Source organism: Mangifera indica, chromosome 5 (genome assembly GCF_011075055.1).
Source record: "Mangifera indica cultivar Alphonso chromosome 5, CATAS_Mindica_2.1, whole genome shotgun sequence".
Taxonomy (NCBI): domain Eukaryota; kingdom Viridiplantae; phylum Streptophyta; class Magnoliopsida; order Sapindales; family Anacardiaceae; genus Mangifera; species Mangifera indica.
The window spans coordinates 14,195,112-14,208,999 of record NC_058141.1 but is presented as its reverse complement, the minus strand read 5'-3'; the positions used below and the strand labels follow the sequence as shown (position 1 = coordinate 14,208,999).

The 13,888-nt window shown below is 32.4% G+C and overlaps 3 protein-coding genes across 4 annotated transcripts; all 3 read left to right on the top strand.

Annotated features, from left to right (window-relative positions):
* The first annotated feature begins 574 nt into the window (after positions 1-574).
* Positions 575-1,634, top strand: LOC123215950. Its single transcript, XM_044636269.1, has one exon. The coding sequence runs from the start codon at positions 904-906 to the stop codon at positions 1,339-1,341; it is 438 nt and encodes a 145-aa protein (XP_044492204.1). The 5' UTR covers positions 575-903; the 3' UTR covers positions 1,342-1,634.
* Positions 1,635-4,474: 2,840 nt separating this feature from the next.
* On the top strand, positions 4,475-7,443 carry LOC123217348 (thioredoxin-like fold domain-containing protein MRL7, chloroplastic). 2 transcript variants are annotated; one of them, XM_044638335.1, is made up of 6 exons: positions 4,475-4,732; positions 4,852-5,792; positions 6,376-6,460; positions 6,609-6,720; positions 6,826-6,961; positions 7,058-7,443. In XM_044638335.1, the coding sequence occupies exons 2-5, from the start codon at positions 5,014-5,016 to the stop codon at positions 6,924-6,926; spliced, it is 1,077 nt and encodes a 358-aa protein (XP_044494270.1). In that variant the 5' UTR covers positions 4,475-4,732; positions 4,852-5,013; the 3' UTR covers positions 6,927-6,961; positions 7,058-7,443. The 2 variants fall into 2 exon arrangements, with proteins under 2 accessions (XP_044494270.1, XP_044494268.1); XM_044638333.1 differs by having other exon boundaries at positions 4,479-4,645.
* Positions 7,444-9,704: 2,261 nt separating this feature from the next.
* Positions 9,705-13,787, top strand: LOC123215386 (succinate--CoA ligase [ADP-forming] subunit beta, mitochondrial-like). Its single transcript, XM_044635447.1, has 12 exons — positions 9,705-9,946; positions 10,197-10,307; positions 10,439-10,550; positions 11,099-11,163; positions 11,486-11,563; positions 11,637-11,711; positions 11,800-11,952; positions 12,119-12,253; positions 12,440-12,604; positions 12,782-12,904; positions 13,282-13,353; positions 13,485-13,787. Exons 1-12 carry the CDS (start codon positions 9,845-9,847, stop codon positions 13,560-13,562), a joined length of 1,269 nt encoding a protein of 422 aa, XP_044491382.1. The 5' UTR covers positions 9,705-9,844; the 3' UTR covers positions 13,563-13,787.
* The last annotated feature ends 101 nt before the right edge of the window (positions 13,788-13,888 follow it).

The window sequence follows — 13,888 nt, the reverse complement described above, 5'->3', positions numbered from 1 at the left end:
TTAAAACCTACAAGCATGCGCATTTAGAGGTTAATTATACATAAGTTACATAGTAGGGATAATAAGGTCAAACACACCATTAGACTGATAAATGAATTTGGTAAAATTTTGTTTCATCTTTATAAAACATTCATGTTACGAAGGATCGATCCAATTTGCAAACAAGTTTACTCAAATATAATTTGAATTGGAATTCATGTAAAAAATAATTAATTTGGATTTATTTTTTTTATGTGTCAAATGTATCAAATTAATTGACCGTGTAAATAAATGATTGGATCAAAACATATTTAAATAATTTACAAAATTTTTATAATTATTTGTAACATATACACATATTTAAAAAATATAAATAAAAGTAAATTAGCTAAATATTGGCTGTGGCTAAACAGGAATCTTCACATCTTTTTGGCTTTTTAAATGTCAAAAGGGTGACAAAATCGTGGTTCAGATGGAAGGGTATATTAGTCACTCCAAATCATCCGTGGTAGCTTTGTAAATAAGTTGGAAAGAAAGGGTAATTAGTTAATCAAAACTCTATATATGCTCGCAATCCTCTTTTCAATTCATTCCTTAACATCTTCTCATTTCCTTCCCATTCAGTTCCCTTGTCTCTCAATTTCTCCAATCTCTCGCCAAATTCATTAATTCATAATAATCTTCCCACCTCTTATCTTTTTAATTTTTGGGAAAAAATATTTTTATTTTTATTTTTTTTCCCTCTGATTTTTTTTTTTCACCTTTGTACCTTTTCTGGATTTGTACCTTTTACTGTCCATCAATTATGGGATAAAATACAATTTTGTATTAATTGTTTTTTTTAAAATACTTCCCTATTAAGAGGGGATATTTCTATTTTATGGTATATTTTGTGCAGTCGTGGCATGCACCTATAAAACCGGTATGAATACCAAAACTATGCGTCTCCCTCCTCGGCGCGTTTTGACGCCAACCAAGCGGAAAGAGAGAGATAACTACAAACTGCCAACTACAAAATTGCTCAAGCCGACTCCCGCCCAAGCCGAATCTTTTAAAGCTCCCGAGCCTGATCCGTCCTCTAATCAGCTACTAGCCGGGTACTTGGCTTACGAGTACCTTACCAAGGGTACGCTCTTCGGTCAGCCTCTTGATGCAGCCGGAGTACAAGAGGATCCGGGTTCGGGTCAAGTATCAGCCGCGGAGCCAAGGAAGATTAAACCGGAAAAGAAAGATGAAGCCGAGCCGCAGAAGGAGGAATATTATAACCGATACGTGGAAGTAGCAAATTTGCTAAAGACAGGTGGGGCCCGCATCCCAGGCGTTGTCAACCCTACGCAGCTAGCGCGCTTCTTACACATGTGATGTATTACGAGCATTTTCTTCTTTTTTGTTTTTTTAAAGCCTGGAGGACGTGGAGAAATCTCATTGGTCATCGTTTCTCCTCTAAAGTTGTGGACTTTTATCTGATTTTCCCGTGCAGAAGAAACGACGACGTTGGAGAGGCTGGTGGCAGTAGTGAAAATAGGGGGACGGAGGTTAAGGAGAGTTAATCCAAGAGATTTGAGTGTTAATCTTGGAAAGAAGACTCAATCATGCATTCATTTCATGAATCAATGTTAACATCTCAATCAATATATTTTCTTTTTTCTAATGAATTGAAATTTGTTTTCTTATATTTAATAATGGATTTTTTTTTTTAATTTAGGAAAAAAATAAAGGCTAAAGGACTATTTTTTATCCAAATTTAGGTACGTTTTCAAAGTCATACTGGTAAAATTTGAAAAACTAAAAATTCAATCCATCAATTTAAAATCTTAGTTACGGTTAAAGGTAAAATTATTATTTAACAAAAAAACTAAATTTTTATTATTTTAACCCCCTTCAGTTTGAAATTTTCATAATTTTCTCTCACCTAAAGTTTGAAAAATTAATATTTCTTGTTTAGGGTTTGCAAATGATTGTCGAAGACGAAGAATTTCATCGTCTCCAGCTATGTTGGCTCTCCCTCTTGACCTAACTCTCTATTGATCACATCTCAATCACTGACAAAATTTATTTCCTCTAATGAAGATGAAATTGTCTTCATCTCGAACAAAAATGATTTTATCTTCATTTAAGACAAAAACGACTATCGAAGGTTTCAGACAGTCACGCCGTCTCCATCTGAGACCTCCGACGGTAGTCTTTATTTCAGGCGAAGACAAAATTACCTTCTTTTGAGACAAAAACACTCTAACAAAGACGATTTTATCCTAGACAGAGAAAATAAGTTGTACTAGTGGTTAGGATGTGATAAGTAAATAGATTTAAGTTGAGAAAGAGAGTCAACGCAGTCATAGACGACCATCTCTGATAACGGTTTGCAAACTTTACGGGAAAAATATTGATTTTTCAAATTTCAAACAAGGGAAATTGTGAAATTTTTTAACTGAGAGAGATAAAGTAATAAAACTTTAGTTTTAAAAATGTTTTTATTAAACGATGATTTTATCTCTAATTCTAACTAAGATTTTAAATAAATGGGTAAAACTTTTGACTTTTTAATTTTTATAGGTATATTTGGAGAGAAATAGCTCTTTGGCCAAAAATAAATAGTTAAATACCTTCAAGTTTAAAGTCAGTGTTATAATTTACCTTACCGTAAAATCTGGGTTAGGTGCACAACAAATGCATGCATCCTTTTAAAGACGTAACAAATCAGGCGTTTACATGCCTGTTGAAACAGGGCAATTAATTTGTTAGTATTCCATACTTACCTAAAAGATTAAATGTAAGCGTGAAAATAATGTTTTCATGAGATGTATCTTTAAAATATGGATAATATTATATGTATTTATTTAAAGTATATAAATATATATATGTTATTATATAATTAAATATTATTTTATTTTTAATTTAAAATTATTTAATTATATAATAATATATATAAATATGTATATATTTATATATTCAAAATAGATACATATTATTTTATTATAAAAAATATTTTTCTCACATTTTTATCTAAAATCAAACTCTTTTAATGAAAAAAACAATGTTGTATATATACACTTTTGATACACAGATGATGTATTATCATATGATTGAGTATTATATTATCTTTAATTAAGAATTATCTAATAATATAATGACACATCATTTATGTTTCTAAATTATATACTATAATGTGTATGTATAATTTTATTATAATGGAAACCTGACACGATATTAAAAAGTTAAATTACCATCTTATTCTCATTATTTTATGTTTCAAATTTATTATATAACTTTAAATTAATAAAAATTAGATATAAGTGTCAATAACTTATAGATGTATGTCTGATCATAAATTATAATTTTTGAAAAAATTAAAAGTGTTAACATTTTTAGAGGGTTTCTAAAATTTGAAAAAAAGTTTGGGGTGCTCTGAAAATTTTTAAAATTTGTACTTTAAAAAATTAATAATTACATTTTTTCAAAATATAATAAAACGCAACCAATCAAATGTGTTTATATTATATTCCAAGTTATTAAAATTATAATAATATTTTCAAATATACATAAAGTGAACATTATTTGTGCAACCCAAAAAAAGGGAAATATCCATATGTCTTTCAAAAGTTGTAGTAAATAACATTACATCCCTAAAATACAAATTTTAATTTAGTTTGAAAGGGTGTCATTATAATATTTTAAGCCTTGGGGGTTATGATAGTAAAATCGTGATAGTGGTGAAGAATAATGGTGACATTATGGTTCTTACAAAATTTTAGAGACTGATTTATAAGTTTTTAAAATTTTTTAAGGGTTTAATTATTATATTTAAAATATTCTTATTTGAATTTTAAATTTTTTTTTGTTTTTTAAATTATGGATGATAAAATTATTATTTTTATTTTTACCCCCTTCAATTTCTTTTAAAATATTTATTTTAGATTAAAAAACGTTGTTAGTCCATCTAAGGTATGAAAGTGTTTTCTGATCAAACCTTGGGGGGACAAATTAATTTACTCAATGTAAGCCTCAATAAGAATATTCATTTATTTATAGAGATATTAATTAAAATAATTAATTTTAAATCTAATCATATCTAGGCAATTACCTTAATATAACACAATTTTGATATTGTCTTTGATATTCTGATTAACAAAACATTAAATATTATCAATTTTTAACTCAGCATTTCTACTATTTCAAACCTAAAATATAAAATCAAGCAAAATAGATTATTGCATCAAAATATTAAGTCGAGCCAAGTTTGAGTTCAAGCGAGCTTGAGTTACCGAATCAAACTCTATTATGTATACTCACATTTTTTATAAAATTTTGATTTTTAATATTTTAATTAATATAATAGTTATAAGCCTATTCAATGTATTTTAGATTTTCATTCGGTTGCATAAAATTGAAAAAAAACAAAAGTTAGGTGAGAGAGATAGATAAGTCAGTAGCTTTACAAAATAAAAATTCTCTAAAAAAAAAAAATGAAAGTTCACGAACAAAACTTTTAACGACGTCGTTCCAATGATAGAATAGCCTCGAGGGGAAAAATAAAATCTCGACCAGCTGAAAACAGTGTTATTTTAGTCTGGGTATTGTTGGAAGCTGCGACACTCCTTGGTCGCACTCTCTGTTTTTCCTGCACAACCATTTCTGAACCACTCGAGCTTTAATACCAGCCTTTCAGGTTTGTTCTTTCCTATGCTTCTTCAATCGCAGTTACAATTTTCATCTCAACTAAAGACAACCAAAAGCGTAACTTCTTATCCAGCCAGTTGGGTGAACTCAAGCCTAAAATCACTCAAATTTTTTTCCATCCTAAGTTTGATGATTATGAAGCTTTTCCCCTCTTCCATTTTATTAAATTTTAGTATTTACTTTCTTTGGTTGCAGGCTCAGGTGAATAGTTTTAGCGGCTGGTTATATTGGATATGAGACGACACAAATTCTGAAACTTTTTATGGGTGATAGATTTTTATAGTCTGGATTCTGGAACCCACTTGGGTGCTGCGCTGATTGAATTCGACATTTTTTTTTTCTTTTGGGTTGGGGAAAATGTTTATCTTACAGGGTTTCGTTATGCCAAAATCATTCTCGCCGCTTCGTGTTTCTTTCTCTGGACCCATGTCGCCATTTTTAAGAAATCGTAGTTCCACTCTTAAATCTCCTAGTTATGTTGCCGTTTCAAGAAAATCTGACTCAAATCCTGACCCTGAATCTGGCTCTGTGCCTAGAAGTAAACAGGAAACTAGAAGGATCAAACAAAAAACAGAACTTTCTGAGGGCAAAAATGAAAGTCCTGACACCGAAAGAATCTTCCCAACCACTACTCCAAGAAAGCCAAGGCGGGGTCGTGAGAGTGAAGCGGCTGCAGTCGAAGATTTTGTGCGGGACAGGCTTGAGCGTACCTTTGCATCTATTAGACAGCAGAACTCTGAAGTTTTGGAGAATAAGGATAATGTTTTGAGAGAAAGAGTTGTTGAGGATGTAGATTTGGAAACCAGTGATGATGAAAATTATGATGATGATGATGAGGAGGAGGAGGAGGAGGAGGCGGAGGGGGATGTTGGTAGAAGGAGAAAGAAAAAGAAGATGGTGGTTGAGGAAGATGATCCAAATTGGCCATTAGATGCTGATGTTGGGTGGGGAATTAGAGCTTCTGAGTATTTTGAGCAGCATCCTATCAAGAATGTTGTGGGGGATGATGGTTTTGAGATTGACTGGGAAGGAGAACTTGATGATAGCTGGGTGAAGGAGATCAACTGTCTGGAGTGGGAGAGCTTTGCTTTCCATCCAAGCCCTCTGATGGTTCTTGTTTTTGAGAGATACAATAGGTAACTTGCTTTGAATGTAGGATTTATACTAATAATCAAAGACAATTGCAGAATATGTAATATGTATGCTTTAATTTTTGCTTAAATTATTTGATCATGGTAGATATGCATTTAAAGAAGTATGTGGTTGAAAGTGCGTAATGGTGCTGGTTGGGTTGTGTCGGTAGGATTTACTGTGCATAATTGCAATTTATACCAAATTTTTCTAACAATTGTAGATTGTTCAGTGGGCTTGTGCTTATGAAGTTTCACTTTAAATATCTCCAGTTATAATCATCTTGTGGGTTGAACAAGTAAACTGATCATCTTGAAGGTTGCATTCTTATGCTCCGTTTAATTGGCCTCTAGATTGTTAGTGGATTTGATCTATGTTGAACTTTTTCTCAGAGTATATGCTCTTAATTGTTTCCACTTCAAGATGATCTCTGTGTTCTCTTTGGTTTCTGGAAAAATTAGTGAAAGAGAAGAAAACTTGCAACTTCGATTAAGAAACCCTCCTCTTGATAATTTCTAAATTTCACATTTCTTAAAGAACTTTTATAGCATATGAGTTAGCACCATTCCATTATGATTTCATTAACAGGGCAACTGATAACTGGAAGACTTTAAAAGAGCTGGAGAAGGCAATCAAAGTATATTGGAGTGCCAAAGATCGACTACCTCCTCGGGTATTTTGTACTTTCATTTGTCCTGTTTTTACATTATATTACTTGGTAAACTTAGCCATTAAAAACTTAGTGGGCCTTGGATTGCCTCAGATTGTTTTCTCTTGCTTATATGTTGATCATGACAGCCTTCAAAATTTCTTGGAAACAGGCAGTTAAGATAGACATCAATATCGAGAGAGATTTGGCATATGCTCTTAAAGTTAAGGACTGCCCTCAAATTTTATTTTTACTAGGAAACGTGGTCATGTACCGAGAGAAAGGCAAGACACAGTTTGCTCTCATGAGAGTGATGTGAAGCATGGTTTTATTAGTTTTACCTTATTTTATTTTCTTTGGCAAGTTGCAATTAATGATGGTCTTTGCAGAGTTTCGCACAGCAGATGAGTTGGTCCAAATGATCGCACATTTCTACTACAAAGCAAAGAGGCCTTCATGGATCAACAAAGATGCCATATGTCGTTATTAGTGTAAATCTAGTATCCAATCTAAATTCTCTTCAAGGTTAATTCTTTTTTGTGCTAGGTTTTATTTAATCATCCGCTACACTTCTCAGCTATTCCCTCTGAATATTGCTTTTCTTATGAATCTTCATTGTAGTTCCTTGGCATGCATTAGCGAGGTGTGGTTTACGATTAAGAGTAACTTGATTTGGCAGACTGTAGCTGTTAGACTGAAGACCAGCCGGACATATCTAGTGTTGCTTTGCTGCAGAATCCAAAGCACTCCGAAATGGTGCTATATTGAATTGAGTTAGGCTCTTAGGGGTCACTCTTGTTCAGAAGCTTCAATGTGCAAAACCAAAGATTAAAGGCAAAAGAAATATTTAGGGACATCTTTAGGACCAAACGCTAATGTATTTTCCTGCAAAAAATCAGTTCTGCTTAGGAATGATTGTGGATCTTGAACGATTCTGATGTCTTAGTCCAATATTGTATGCAAATTTGTCCAATCTTGGTTAGATAATTGTAGTGTTAATATTCCAATGGTGACTTGCATACGATTTAAGAGCATAGAGCTTTCTGATTAAAACTTGTATTTCAAACTTCGCCACAATAAAAACAATAGAAAGTTTCTTTCACATAAAAATGATACATTTTTCTTTCAATCTGCCCTGATTCCAATCTGTAATGTATGAAGGTAATCACAATTATCATAAGAGGTGAAACCTATCTTGGTAAAAAAAACAAAAAAAAGGAAGTAAAAAAAAGTTACTGCACCTGTTGTTAAAGAAAATAAAATTAAGGAATCTTCCAAATAATGTATATGGTAATCTTTATTTTTTTTGGTAATAAAATTTACCGGAACCAAAAGCAGCTAAAGGTTCATTGGAGGGTTTCATTTTCATTTTTTTGGGTAATAAAAGTTTTAACAGAAGCAAATGCAGTGCACCTAAGGATCATTGGATGGCATTTACATTTTGTCAGAACATATAAATCGTAAGTAATAGATGTAAATTTTCTGATATACATGATCTTGGTATGAAAGCAATCGGGTTGTTTCTAATGTACATTGTAAATATAAATGGGTCGAGAAATGTTGAAAAGCAAGCATTCGAGTGAAGATAGTGGTAAAAGCTATGGCCGCAAAGCTGTCCTCAATCTCCTGCATTCTCTTGCTCATGCTGCTGGCAACAGGTCTGTCTTCTTTCTCCACACTAATTATTAATGCTGATTGGTGGCCTTGTGCCTAAAAGTAGTTCATTGTGATGGGTTTGGCAATGGAGACAGCTGAAGATGGGGTGGTGTGCGATCATCAGAAGTGTGTACAGTCGTGGCCCTGTCCTGGCTCTACTCAAGCTTGTAAGGAGCAGTGCAACCGTGAGTATCCTTAAGGCTATGGACTCTGCCAAAATGACCCCAGTAGAAGCGTCTGCTTGTGCACTTATGATTGCTAAATTCATACATCCATCAAATTTCTCTTCAAAGTCAATAAATTGATCTTTTTCATATTATAATAAAATGAATTGTTGAGCTTCTGTATCATCGTTTCATTTGATTTTCCTTGAAATTAATCCAAATACACAATTTTAACAGAAGACTCTGTAAAACCATACCATTATTATTCTGTGTGTCAAAGATGAGATAATACCTATAAAATAAAATAAAATAAAGTATATGGTTATTAATTCAAATAGTCTTTTTTTTTCCTTAAAACTCTATTGTCATCCTTCTTCCAAACTAGATGATTTTAGTTGCCGGAGAAAAAGTCTCTGAGTCTATTTATAAGGGTTTGTTTAGTTATAAAGGTTTGTTTAGTTCAAGGAATGAAAGATTTTATCAATAAACTATAATTTTATTTTTTATTATTGATATTAAATTTAATAAAAAATAAAAAATTTATTATTTATTATAAATAATAAATAATATAAGAGATATTTTAATTATCATATTAAAAAATTAAAAAATTAATCTTAATTTTATTATAATTTTAAATATTGATTATTGTTTAGTTTTTTATATATATATTTTATATCACAAATCAATTATAATAATTATTTGTACGTACTAACCTATCCAAATATAATATTAATTTAATCTTTCAATTTTTGTTAATAAAGAACTATCCAATTAAAACACCCTAATATTATAAAATGCCAAGGACTATGTGCCACCTAATGTTTGTTGGACTAACAAATTACTACATTTAAGTTTCAAAAACCAAACTTTTATCCATTATCCATTTTCGATAGTGAATTTAACTAAATGAAAGAGAAGGAAGTTTATTTGGTGTAGAATTTTCTAATTTCCCTTAATCCTTTTCTTTTCCCCCTAATTTTTTTATTTTCCCTTTTCTAGAGTTTGAGGATGAATTGTAATTGAAAAAATGTTTGGGACATTAACAAATTTTTTGGGTTTTTTTGAAAATTCAAAAGATTTTATAAATGTTTTTGAAATTTTTAAATATGCGCATAGATAGTTTTAACCAAAATGCAAAATTGATTAGAGTTTTGATTTTTTTTTAAAGAATTCAAGTGTTAATTTTTAAATTGATAAAAATATATTTGGTAATTTAATATTTACTTTAAATGTTAGTTACAGTTTTGTAATTTTAATAAAATGATGAAACAATTATTTTTTCAAAAAACATATAAAATTTAATTACAAAAATTTATAACAGGTGAGAAATTAATTTTTTCAATCTTAAGGGGTAACAGAAAAATTCATCAAACATTGGGTGGGAAGCATTTGACCATTTTAAAAATGCTTATAATTCATTATAATAAGTTGATAAATACACATAAATGAAATAACTGGGGCCTTTACTTCCACTTAATTGCCCTCTTTTTCCTGCTCGCCGACTTGATCATCCACCCTCCATTTTCTCTTCGTTAGGGTATCCTTTGGCGTACTTCTCACGTTCTGAAATCTTCTCAGTTATACCCTCATGGTGAGAACATTACTGAACAAGCTTGCCTATCGCGCTCTCTCCGTTGCCGGTAAATGGCAGCACCACCAGCTCCGCCATCTTAACATCCACGAGAATCAGGTTTCCTATCTTGCCCCACCTTCCTTAAATAGACTTATACTAACGCACATTAAACAAAATTCTATTTATTTTTTTAAATTTTTGTTTCCCTACCAATAAATGAGAGGTTTTCTGACAATACGCATAGGGGCTCGCCTCTTTTAGATCTTTGTGATCGTTAAGAGTACTTAGGGATTTTTTTTGTCTAAAAATGTTCAGATTTGTTTTGATTGAATGTGAAAATTGATAGCTTTTAGTGTTTGGGAATCAGGGAGCTGAGTTGATGGGCAAATATGGAGTCAATGTCCCGAAAGGTGTGGCTGTTTCTTCTGTCGATGAAGTCAGAAAGACTATTCAGGATGTTTTTCCTACTGAAAGCGAGGTGATTGTTCGCAAAAGTTTTTAACTCTTGAAGTAATAAATCTAGGGGAATATCAATATTGAAATTTTATAATGTGTTATTGGATTTTTCCTAAAACAAAGTTAGTGATGTTAACATTGGATTTGGTGCAGCTGGTGGTTAAGAGCCAAATTTTGGCTGGTGGACGAGGTTTGGGAACATTCAAATCTGGTCTTAAGGGTGGAGTTCATATTGTTAAGGCTGACCAGGTTGAAGATATAGCTGGTAACGACTATTTTTTTCGGTTATAATATGATTTTGATTCTTTTGTGGTTCTTTTTATGTTCTATGGTAGGCCTGTTTGCAGTGGATGATGCTATAATGTAGGAGATGATATGCAATTTATAAAGAAGTTCTTATATGAGATGCTATTCCTGCATGACCTTACTAAACCGTTCTTATATTCACATCTTACTGTACTGGACTGTAGTCAAGTACTTTTCGCACTTTCCCTAAAGTCCTGTAGTTGGACCCTTTCTCCTTGTAAGGAACAGTTGATCCCAGGTTCATTTTGTAACACCTCAGCTTAAGCATTGTAAGATAGAAAATTAGATCCTTACCAATCAACCCTAGAGAACCTAGGATAACCAATTTGGTTCAATGCCTCAATTGGTTGATTCATTTTAACGTATGAAATATTCCTTTTTTGTGATTTCTGCTTCTGGGTTGTTTATTGTATTAAGAAACTTTAATTGTATTTCTCTGACTCTATACACTGATATCTTTTTCTTTCATATTGTACAATATGCATCTTTTGATTTTGTTGCTTACAGGAAAGATGCTTGGGCAAATACTTGTTACCAAACAAACTGGTTCGCAAGGAAAAATTGTCAGCAAGGTTGGCTTCTCCAACTGCCAAAAGAAAATTTATATTTCATCTTACAGTCTTGTTCATATTCATTGAGGTCGAATATTGTCAGTTTTACTTGAAAATTTCATATGACATGCTGTTTTACTTTTGATTTTACTGGGCTTATATCTAGTACTTGAGGATGATTGTGAGCAATGATTGATAATTGCGTTATAAGTGAATTACTAGTTATTGCATCTTTAGCAAGCATTGAGATATGTAAAACTGATTCATGATGAAGGTTATATTTTATTTTTCTTTGTGTGCAGCATTTGAATCTCATTTAATAAATATATTTTTTTGCTTACAGGTTTATCTTTGTGAAAAACTGTCTCTTGTCAATGAGATGTACTTTGCTATCACTTTGGATCGTACCAGTGCTGGTCCGGTATGTGTGTTACCCCTATCTGTAGTTCTTACTTTTGTTTTATATTAAAGATGTCTCCATGACTGTTTTTCAGCTAATAATTGGGTGTAGCAAGGGAGGAACTAGCATTGAGGATCTTGCGGAGAAATACCCTGACATGATTGTTAAGGTTATATCCTCATCTTCATTGTTGCCGATTTAACATGACCATCAAGTTTGCATATTAATATAGCTGATGCACCTTTTATTTCTGATAGGTGCCTATAGATGTTTTCAAAGGAATCACAGATGAAGATGCTGCTAAGGTTGTAGATGGTTTGGCACCCAAGGTTGCTGATAGAAAGGACGCCATTGAACAAGTGAAGAAATTGTATGAACTCTTTTGCAAGTGTGACTGCACATTACTGGAAGTGAGCATAAACGTTTCTGATATCTTATTCATCCTTGTCTTTATATTTTTTGTCTGGAGGGTCACAAGTGCTATTTCTCTAAGACTTAGGTGTTGCACAATCTCTTCATTAGTTGTTTATATTTACCAATGGATATCTTAGGGTGAATCTTTATTCCTTGGAACAGATTAATCCCCTTGCAGAGACTTCTAGTAACCAGTTAGTAGCCGCTGATGCAAAGTTGAACTTCGATGATAATGCTGCCTTCCGGCAGAAAGAGATATTTGCTATGCGTGATCCATCACAGGAGGATCCTCGTGAGGTTAGGATGTGTTTACTGCTTGTTCACTATTCACTTGGAACATTTCTTAATGGCTTGTGATATCAATTTGCAACCTTAGAATTGATTTATTCAATTACAAAGATTCTCAAGTGCATATAAGAATAGCTGAACAGTGGTTTGTGCTATATTTATTACTTTTTAGTTGTGCTCTTTTTCTTCTGACAGGTGGCTGCTGCCAAAGCAGATTTAAATTACATAGGCTTAGATGGTGAAATTGGTTGCATGGTGAATGGTGCTGGGTTAGCTATGGCTACTATGGATATAATCAAATTACATGGGGGAACTCCCGCCAATTTTCTAGATGTAGGTGGAAATGCTTCTGAAGGGCAGGTAATGATTAAAGACCCTGTTTTTACTGCTTTGTCATGTCACTAACCTGCTCAGACAATGATTTTGAATGGGCAGACTCGTCTGATCATCCAGTAGTTTTTTTTTTCACTTTGTCCCATCTGTGTGCCATCTATTGCAAACTAACTTATCATTTGATTCACAAATTATGTGGAACAGGTGGTTGAGGCATTTAAAATTTTGACTTCTGATGAGAAAGTCAAAGCAATTTTGGTAAACATTTTTGGTGGAATAATGAAATGTGATGTGATTGCAAGTGGAATTGTTAATGCTGCCAAACAGGTGAGTAGTGCATCAAATTATTTCGTTTTCATTGAAATCAATTTCTACCAATTTAAATGATTGAAATTAATAAAACAGTTTTAGCTCAGATCTCATTGTCAAACAGGAACAATTCTACTTTTAAACTATCTTCCCTTTTCAGCAAGTAAATTTTGTATTTTAGTCACCAACTCATTTTATAACTGTGTATCAACTTTTTTTTTTCCTGCTTTTTCAACAAATTCTAATTTTGAAAAAGTGCCAATGAAATTGAAGGGGAAGGGAATAGACCTATTTTCTCTGGAGAATTTGTTGATGCCAATGGCTGATAATTGAATATCTTCAGGAATTATACTAACAGAATTATTTATTTATTTATTTTTGGTCTTGTATACAAGGTTTCCCTAAAAGTACCAGTTGTGGTTCGTCTTGAAGGCACCAATGTTGACCAGGGAAAGAGAATCCTGAAGGTAAATTTAGACTTTATCTGGTATCAGACCTCTATTGAATGGGAAATTTGACCGGATACTAATCTTACTAACAAAAGTAATTTGACTTGACAATTTTATTGGGTACTCATTTTTAACTAATGGCTGTACAGGAAAGTGGTATGACACTAATAACAGCCGAAGATTTGGATGATGCTGCCGAGAAAGCAGTCAAAGCAACTGCCAAATGAGTAAATCAAAGATACAAACCTCTTGTTCGTATTCTTCATAATTTTTAGAATTCCTACGAGTTTTGATGAGAAATCTCATTGAATCTTTGATAAAGCAGGGTGGAGAAAATATTCTTCTGATGCCTTTCAACCTCTCAAAATCGATTTTTGTGTGGTTGAGAGGGTTGTAGTGTTTTTTTGGATATTTTTTATACCGTAACCAAATTCCTGCGATTATTTCTGTCAGTATCTTCTGCATTCACTTATTTTTCACTTTCTCTTTGGTATTAAATTCTGATTGTCTCAGAAATGAGTTTTAAAGTTGTGAGAAATTCTTCCCAGCGAGA